Below are 10,000 nucleotides of genomic sequence, written 5' to 3' on the forward strand. Positions count from 1 at the left end.
TTGAGTAAAAGTCTAAAAGTATTTGGTTTTAAATATACAAAAGTATCAAAAGTAAGTTTCTAAAATGTACTTAAGTATCAAAAGGAAAAGTACAAGTGTGTGAATTAGACCATTTTCCTGTCCTGCTAAACATTCCAAATGTAACGAGTACTTTTGGGTGTCAGGGGAAATTGTATGGAATAAAAAGTATATCATTTTCTTTAGAAATGTAGTAAAGTAAAAGTTGTCAAAAAATATTAATAGTAAAGTAAAGATACCCCCCCAAAAAAATACTTAAGTAGTACTTTCAAGTATTTTTAACACTACTCGTGTGCACATAGCCTGTCTTCTCTTGAGAACCAGGTCTGCCTTCAGCGGCCTTTCTCAATAGCAAGGCTATGCTCACTGAGTCTGTACATAGTCAAAGCTTTGCTTAATTTTGGGTCATATCGCTCTCTCATGTACAGTAGTCAACATGTCTGTCTGTCCTGTCTGTCCTGTCTGTCCTGTCCTGTCTGTCTGTCTGTCTGTCTGTCTGTCTGTCTGTCTGTCTGTCTGTCTGTCTGTCTGTCTGTCCGTCCGTCCGTCCGTCCGTCCGTCCGTCCGTCCGTCCGTCCGTCCGTCCGTCTTGTCCGTCTTGTCTGTCTGTCTGTCTGTTCTGTCTGTTCTGTCTGTTCTGTCTGTTCTGTCTGTCTGTCTCCCCACATCCATAACCAGGTTCTGCTACAAGTCTCTATATCTAAAGATCTCTATCAGAAAGCAGCTAAAGCGGATGTATTTAAACAAGGGATATTTAAAGAATCTGAACACCTGGGTTAGAGGCAAAGCCACAGCATACACTCGCACAGGAAACGACAAGGTCTGTGAAGATACAAGCACTCTCATGCCCAACACACAAGTTTGTTTTTAGAATACACGCTATACTTGAGCATAAAGTTTGTAAAAATCTAAAATAATGATTTAATTGTATATATTTCATCTCAATGTAAATATCTTTGATATATGGTTGTGAAATAATGAAGTAATTAAATAAGGCGTTGCAGACAATAAAAAAATAAAACCAGTTCTGAGGGCAAATAGCTGAGTGTCTGTTGAGGAGAAGCCAGACAAGGAATCAACTTCCTCAAGGGGAAGACGGGAAGAGTTACTTGTAACGATCAGTTCAGTTTCTTTTAGTTTAGCCAAGTGTTCTACTCAACCTTCTTTCTCAGTAATAGCAGTGCCGATTGAAATACGGATCTTGTTAGCGAATGAGAAGACCTCTCGTCTATCCACCAATGTGACACGTACGCTTTGCACAAGACTCGGTAGTTTCATATACGTTCCTTGTGCAAAGTATATGTATGCAGGGTTTAAGCCTACATGTCCACCACAACATGACAGACTTGTCATACTATGAAGTAGAAGACTGGGGGGAGGAATAGAAGTGAAATACCATAGAATATACAGAACAAGTCATATATTTTCGCTTACGTAGACAGTGATATGCATATCAGATCTGATAGTAGTAGTGTCGTGTTTAAATTCAGCAGAGATCTCTAGCTTTTGCGGCACAGAACAGGGTTTTCTGTTTATCTCAACCAATTGCTCATGGGCGTTCTGGACTTTTACCTCAACCAAATTCCCTCTCCTCACACTATCACCTCGGTGACTTTCTCAACCTTCGTTAGTCAACTACTATTGTCTCTAGGTTGAGGAACATGAGAAACTTGAACTTGGTGCAAATTATCAAACCCTTATTGAACCCATCATCAGGGCCGTAACTACATCTGAGGACTCGAGGTATAATTAAATTACAGGGCCTTCAGAAAGTGTTCCTACCCCTTGACTTATTCCACATTTTGTTGTGTTACAGCCTGAATTCAAAATGTATTAAATATATATATTTTTCTAACCCATCTACACACAATATCACATAATGACAAATTGAAAACATGTTTTTAGATATTTTTGCAAATGTATTGGAAATGAAATACAGAAATATCTAATTTACATAAGTATTCACATCAGTAGAAGCACCTTTTGGCAACGATTACAGCTGTGGGTCTTTCTGGGTAAGTCTCTAAGAGCTTTCCACACCTGGATTGGTAGTGATTACAGCTGTGGGTCTTTCTGGGTAAGTCTCTAAGAGCTTTCCACACCTGGATTGGTAGTGATTACAGCTGTGGGTCTTTCTGGGTAAGTCTCTAAGAGCTTTCCACACCTGGATTGTGCAATGTTTGCCCATTTTATTAAAATTCTTCAAGCTCAAATTGGTTATTGATCATTGCTAGAAAACCATTTTCAGGTCTTGCCATACATTTAAGTAAAAAAAAAATAACTCGGCCACTCAGGAACATTCACTGTTTTCTTGGAAAGCAATTCCAGTGTATATTTGGCCGTGTGTTATAGGTTATTGTCCTGCTGAAAGATGAATACATCTCCCAGTATCTGTTGGAAAGCAGACTGAAACAGGTTTTCCTCTAGGATTTTGCCTGTGCTTAGTTCAATTTCGTAAATTTTTGTATCCTGAAAAACTCCCCAGTCCTTAACGATTACAAGCATACACATAACATGATGCAGCCACCACTATCCTTGAAAATATGTAGAATGATCCTCAGTAATGTGTGTATTCGACTTGTCCCAAACAAATCACTTTGTAGGGGTGTGTGGGTCCTCTCATTTTTGGAGGGCATCTAAAGCTAATTTCCTGCATCTCTACACAATCTAATATGACCAATGGCCCTTCTAACCGTCTCTATTTAGAATAACAAGTCATCAGAAATGTCCAAACATCAATCTAGGTAAGAGATCATTATTACATATGTTTAAGTGATTGATAAGACTGAAATAGATCAATGATAATTCAATATTAAATATTGTGTTGCAACTTTAACCAAGATCCTAACAAATGAACAACTCTTACCAGTAAAGTACAAAGACTTTTTATTGTCTACTAAGACATCCTCTATATCAAATATCAGCACGCCAGACCCCTACCAGCCGAGTCAATAACTCATCTCTCTCCCCGACCCCTACCAGCCTAGTCAATAACTCAACTCTCTCCTCGACCCCTACCAGCCTAGTCAATAACTCAACTCTCTCCCCGACCCCTACCAGCCTAGTCAATAACTAAACTCTCTCCCCGACCCCCTACCAGCCTAGTCAATAACTCAACTCTCTCCCCGACCCCTACCAGCCTAGTCAATAACTCAACTCTCTCCCCGACCCCTACCAGCCTAGTCAATAACTCAACTCTCTCCCCGACCCCCTACCAGCCTAGTCAATAACTCAACTCTCTCCCCGACCCCTACCAGCCTAGTCAATAACTCAACTCTCTCCCCGACCCCCTACCAGCCTAGTCAATAACTCAACTCTCTCCCCGACCCCTACCAGCCTAGACAATAACTCAACTCTCTCCCCGACCCCTACCAGCCTAGTCAATAACTCATCTCTCTCCTCGACCCCTACCAGCCTAGTCAATAACTCAACTCTCTCCCCGACCCCTACCAGCCTAGTCAATAACTCAACTCTCTCCCCGACCCCTACCAGCCTAGTCAATAACTCAACTCTCTCCCCGACCCCTACCAGCCTAGTCAATAACTCATCTCTCTCCCCGACCCCTACCAGCCTAGTCAATAACTCAACTCTCTCCCCGACCCCTACCAGCCTAGTCAATAACTCAACTCTCTCCCCGACCCCTACCAGCCTAGTCAATAACTCAACTCTCTCCAGCAACTTCCTTCCCATGTTTTTTTTTGTTTTGTTTCAAGAAAATGTTTGGAAAACAAAAGTTGAATAAAAACACACATATACCTACACATTAACACACATAAACAGCTAATTCTCCATATAATTCATATCATAGAGCTCTTTTTACTTGTATAGCTGGGTCGCTCCGTCCTGCCCCCAGGGGTCCACAGCCCTGCAGCGCCCCAACACACCCCACTCAGCTTGAGGATCTCAGTGAAACATTCATTATTGGTTTCAGGTGTGTTAGGCCAAGGCCAGAGTGTCAACAGTACAGCGGACCCCCAGTGCCAGGCCTTAGCAAGCCCAGCAGCTAGGGATTGGCTAAATAGGTATCTCCCCTGACATGGGAATGTTTTCAATACAGTATAAGCCATCCAGACCTAATATTAATGGAAAAATGTATGTAATAAATGCATCACTAGCCACTTTAAACAATGCCACTTTATATAATGTTTACATACCCTACATTACTCATCTCATATGTACAGGGGTATATACTGTACTCTATACCATCTACTGCATATAGCCTATGCTGTTCGGCCATCACTCATCCATATATTTTTATGTACATATTCTTATTCATTCCTTTACAATTGTTAGGTTAGATTACTTGTTAGATATTACTGCATGGTCGGAACTAGAAGCGCAAGCATTTCGCTACACTCGCATTAACATCTGCTAACCATGTGTATGTGACAAATACAATTTGATTTGATTTGACCTTTATGAAAGTTGCACAGTATACCCTTAATCTTGTTAAAAAAAATCTAATCTAGTAATGCATAACTTGACATTTCTTCCATCCATTGTGGGAGGATAACCAACCTTCCATTTAATGGCAATGCATTTCTTAGCCGGTATAAATGCTAGGTTACACAGTTTCTTCTGATAACGGTCTCCAGTATCAACATTTCCACACAAACAAAAACAGGGAGAAGGGAGAATCTGTAGACATGCTGAGATAAAAGAAGATACTCTTTGCCAGGATTCAGCCGGTCTTCACAAGACTTAAGACATGATGCTAATATGTTCCCTTTTGTGTTTTTACACCCACAGCAGAATAATTAAATTTCTGAGTGCATGATGTTCAGGTTCACTGGCATATTTGACTCATTTCAGGAAACGAGGCATCACTAATGGAGAGGAATTTAACGTAAAGCTTTAAAAAAAAATCTAAGTGCGTTTCTTTTGAAGAAATGCAAAAAATATATAATTTGGGAGCCAGGTTTTCCTGTGTCTACCCTTCTCAATGGCAAGGTTGTGCTCACTGAGCCTGTACTTTGTCTACTTTCGAAGGTTTTGATCAGTAACCATGGTAAAATATTTTGCCATGGGGTCGAATCGATTCATGGCCATAATAAAACTGCATTTTGCTTTGTACTTGTGTTTCCCAATAAGTCATGTAGTTTTGTTTTTTACTGTGTTGTCATTTGGTTTATTCTGATTGATTAGTCCTGAGGCTTCAATGTGTTAGTAGAACAGGTTTGTGAACTCAGGACCAGCTGGATGAGGGGACTCTTTTCTTTGCTCAGCTCTTGGCATTGCAGGGCTTGGTAATGATATGAGAGGGGGTCACTGTATTTTAGATGTTTCCAAAACTTAATTGCTCTTTTTGAGTTTTTATTTTTAGTGGATATTGGCCTAATTCTGCCCTGCATGTGTTGTTTGTAGTTTTCCTCTGGACATGTAGGAGACTCTTACAGAACTCTGCATGCAGGGTTTCAATGGGGTGTTTGTCTCATTGGGTGAAATCTTGTTTTGCAAGTGGACCCCACACCTCGCTGCCATAAAGTGCAATTGCTTCAATGACACATTCAATTCGTTTTAGCCTAATTTTAATAGGTATTTCAATTTGAATTAGCTTTTTAATGGCGTAGAATGCCCTGCGTACTTTCTCTCTCAGTTCATTCACTGCCTCATTTAGGTGTTCAGTTGAGCTTATTTTTAAACCTTAGTAATTGTAGTGTGTGCAGTACCCTATATACAGTGCCTTGCGAAAGTATTCGGTCCTAATTTTGAACGCCCAATTTTTCAGTTTTTGATTTGTTAAAAAAGTTTGAAATATCCAATAAATGTCGTTCCACTTCATGATTGTGTCCCACTTGTTGTTGATTCTTCACAAAAAAATACAGTTTTATATCTTTATGTTTGAAGCCTGAAATGTGGCAAAAGGTCGCAAAGTTCAAGGGGGCCGAATACTTACAGGCCTCTCTCATCTTTTTAAGTGGGAGAACTTGCACAATTGGTGGCTGACTAAATACTTTTTTATTTTTAGTGTGGGGTAGGAGGTAGTCATTCAAAAATTACACAACACAATTATTCCATGCAACTTATTATGTGACTTGTTAAGCACATTTTTACTCCTGAACTTATTTAGGTTTGCCATAACAATATTTATTATATTTCTGCTTTTAATTATTAATTTTTTTACCCAATTTCGTGGTATTCAATTGTTTAGTAGCTACTATCTTGTCTCATCGCTACAACTCCCGTACGGGCTCGGGAGAGACGAAGGTTGAAAGTCATGCGTCCTCCAATACACAACCCAACCAAGCCGCACTGCTTCTTAACACAGCGTGCATCCAATGCGCCAGAGGAAACACCGTGCACCTGGCAACCTTGGTTAGCGTACACTGCGCCCGGCCCGCCACAGGAGTTGCTGGTGCGCGATGAGACAAGGAGATCCCTACACACCAATCCCTCCCTAACCCGGGCGACGCTAGGCCAATTGTGCGTCGCCCAACGGACCTCCCGGTCGCGGCCGCTTACGACAGAGCCTGGGCGCGAACCCAGGGACTCTGATGGCACAGCTGGCGCTGCAGTACAGCGCCCTTAACCACTGCGCCACCCGGGAGGCCTGCTTTTAATTTTTAATTAATTTAGAAAAATGTATAAAAAAAATATTTAACTAGTATTGTGTGTAGACCAATGACACAACATCTGAATTTAATAATTTTTTTCATACAGGATGTAAAACAACAAAATGTGGAAAAAGTCAAGGGGTATGAATACTTTCTGAAGGCACTGTAACATTACAAAAGCTAATAGGCTAATGTGTTTGTAGATTTGTATTGTAGATGGACTGAGGTGAATGAACCTTTAGCAGGCAAGGTGATAATGGGTCATTTTTTGCTGTTCTCCAAATAGCATTTTAAAGTGTCTGAAATGAATAAACGTGATTGAACTTTCACCCCCCACACACAACCCGGTTCACCATGGTTACGGCCATGTTTTTATTTTTGTTACTGTTTTTAACTGTAATCTATCTATGTTAATATTGAGTTAGAGTGTTTGGTCTAGACAACGGCCAGCCCTCCTGCAGTTAATAACCTAGTTCACTACTCTCCGTTGACTAGAATCAATATGTGTATCCTAGCTTTCATTGATGTGGACAGACGCCTCAGGCCAGTCGTTTGTTTTTGAGCACCAGGGATAAAGGCAGAATATTAGAACATTAGACGTTATTTGGTATTGCATGAAAGTAATAGTAAAAAGCTCAAAAACACACACAGACACACATACACACACACACACACACACACACACACACACACAGACACAGACACAGACACACACAGACACAGACACACACACAGACACACACACACACACACACACACACACACACACACACACACACACACACACACACACAGACACACACACACACACACACAGACACACACACACAGACACACAGACACACACACACAGACACACACAGACACAGACACACAGACACACACACACAGACACACACAGACACAGACAGACAGACACACACACACACACACACAGACACAGACACAGACACACACACACACACAGACACACACACACACACACACACACACACACACACACACACACACACACACACACACAGACACACACACACACACACAGACACACACACACACACAGACACACACACAGACACACACACAGACACACACACACAGACACACACACACAGACACACACAGACACAGACACACAGACACACAGACACAGACACACACACACAGACAGACAGACAGACACACACACACACACACACAGACACAGACACACACACACACACACACAGACAGACACACACACACACACACACACACACACATGCTTCCTGAGATGTATGTGAATTTAGCTTTGGATTTTAACCACTTCCTCCAGTGAGGGGCTCAGTGATTGGCTGGCGTATATCTGTGGTCAACACACTATACTCAGATGTGAGATAGGTAAGTGTGTGTTTGTATGTAAAACAACTACATCTAAACACCGGCAGCATTCAAACCAACCAAATCTAAAGCTGAGTGGGGCGCCTGGTAGCCTAGCGGTTACCCGAGCTGACAAAGTAAAAAAAGTCTGTCGTTCTGCCCCTGAACAAGGCAGTTCACCTACTGTTCCCCGGTAGGAATTGTTATTAAACTAGGCAAGTCAGTTGAATAATGGTTACATTTTTTTTTTGGGGGGGGGGGGGGGGGGGGGAAGAACATAACTTTCTGATCAGTACTTCACATTCATATCTATTGAATACACTTCACTCACGTATTGCCTCTTCTTCTCTCCCACCAAGGTGATGGATACTCTGTCCATGCTCTCCTACTCCACGGTCGCACAACAGGCAGGAATCAAGTACGTCTCACTTACATTTCAACCTTAACAAAGTGTGAAACACTGGGGCTCAGTGATGTCGTGTGGAGTCATCACTTCAGCTACTTTTTTTTTATTTTAATCAACATGACATTTAATTGATGATGTAATAATGTAATAATGATGTAATATCTGGGATACTCCCCCCCCCCCTTTTTTTTTGACAGGCCCTTTCCAACAGAGGAGAGTCTGAAAGACGAGGATATTTACAGTCATCTGAAGGACCTGATTGAGTAAGTCTGTGGATCTCTCCATATGGACATTTCATTTCATCTATCCATATATACCATTGATAAACAGTATGTACAGCTTTTATTCCTTTCATCACATTCCCAGTGGGTCAGAAGTTTACATACACTCAATTAGTATTTGGTAGCATTGCCTTTAAATTGTTTAACTTGGGTCAAACGTTTCGGGTAGCCATCCACAAGCTTCCCACAATAAGTTGGGTGAATTTTGGCCCATTCCTTCTGACAGAGCTGGTGTAACTGAGTCAGGTTGGTAGGCCTTCTTGCTAACACACGCTTTTTCAGTTCTGCCCACAAATTTTCTATAGGATTGAGGTCAGGGCTTTGTGATGTCCACTCTAATACCTTGACTTTGTTGTCCTTAAGCCATTTTGCCACAACTTTGGAAGTATGCTTGGGGTCATTGTCCATTTGGAAGACCCATTTGCAACCAAGCTTTAACTTCCTGACTGATGTCTTGAGATGTTGCTTCAATATATCCACATAATTTTCCATCCTCATGATGCCATCTATTTTGTGAAGTGCACCAGTCCCTCCTGCAGCAAAGCACCCCCACAACATGATGCTGCCACCCCCGTGCTTCACGGTTGGGATGTTGTTCTTCGGCTTGCAATCCTCCCCCTTTTTCCTCCAAACATAACGATGGTCATTATAACCAAACAGTTCTATTTTTGTTTCATCAGACCAAAGGACATTTCTTCAAAAAGTACGATCTTTGTCCCCATGTGCAGTTGCAAACCCTAGTTTGGCTTTTTTATGGCGTTTTTTGGAGCAGTGGCTTCTTCCTTGCTGAGCAGCCTTTCAGGTTATGTCGATACAGGACTCGTTTTACTGTGGATATAGATACTTTTGTACCTGTTTCCTCCAGTATCTCCACAAGGTCCTGTTGTTCTGGGATTGATTTGCACTTTTCGCAACAAAGTACGTTCATCTCTAGGAGACAGAACGCGTCTCCTTCCTGAGCTGTATGACGGCTGCGTGGTCCCATGGTGTTTATACTTGTGTACTATTGTTTGTACAGATGAACGTGGTACCTTCAGGCATTTGGAAATTGCTCCCAAAGATGAACCAGACTTGTGGAGGTCTAAATTTTTTTTCTGAGGCCTTAACTGATTTCCTTTGATTTTCCCATGATGTCAAGCAAAGAGGCACTGAGTTTGAAGGTAGGCCTTGAAATACATCCACAGGTACACCTCCAATTGACTCCAATTATGTCAATTAGCCTATCAGAAGCTTCTAAAGCCATGACATCATTTTCTGGAATTTTCCAAGCTGTTTAAAGGCACAGTCAACTTAGTGTATGTAAACTTCTGACCCACTGGAATTGTGATACAGTGAATTATAATAGAAGTAATCTGTCTGTAAAGAATTGTTGGAAAAATGAC

The 10,000-nt window shown here is 41.5% G+C and overlaps 1 protein-coding gene across 1 annotated transcript in view; it reads left to right on the plus strand.

Moving 5' to 3' along the window:
• Window positions 1-10,000, plus strand: part of LOC110531032 (guanine nucleotide exchange factor VAV3-like) — an 88,218-nt gene that overhangs the window by 17,915 nt on the left and 60,303 nt on the right. The window contains exons 3-4 of the mRNA XM_036986618.1: window positions 8,291-8,349; window positions 8,535-8,600. Coding sequence (XP_036842513.1) covers window positions 8,291-8,349; window positions 8,535-8,600 — 125 coding nt within the window. The remainder of the gene's footprint in view (window positions 1-8,290; window positions 8,350-8,534; window positions 8,601-10,000) is intronic.

The sequence above is a fragment of the Oncorhynchus mykiss genome, chromosome 8 (genome assembly GCF_013265735.2).
Source record: "Oncorhynchus mykiss isolate Arlee chromosome 8, USDA_OmykA_1.1, whole genome shotgun sequence".
NCBI classification, from domain to species: domain Eukaryota; kingdom Metazoa; phylum Chordata; class Actinopteri; order Salmoniformes; family Salmonidae; genus Oncorhynchus; species Oncorhynchus mykiss.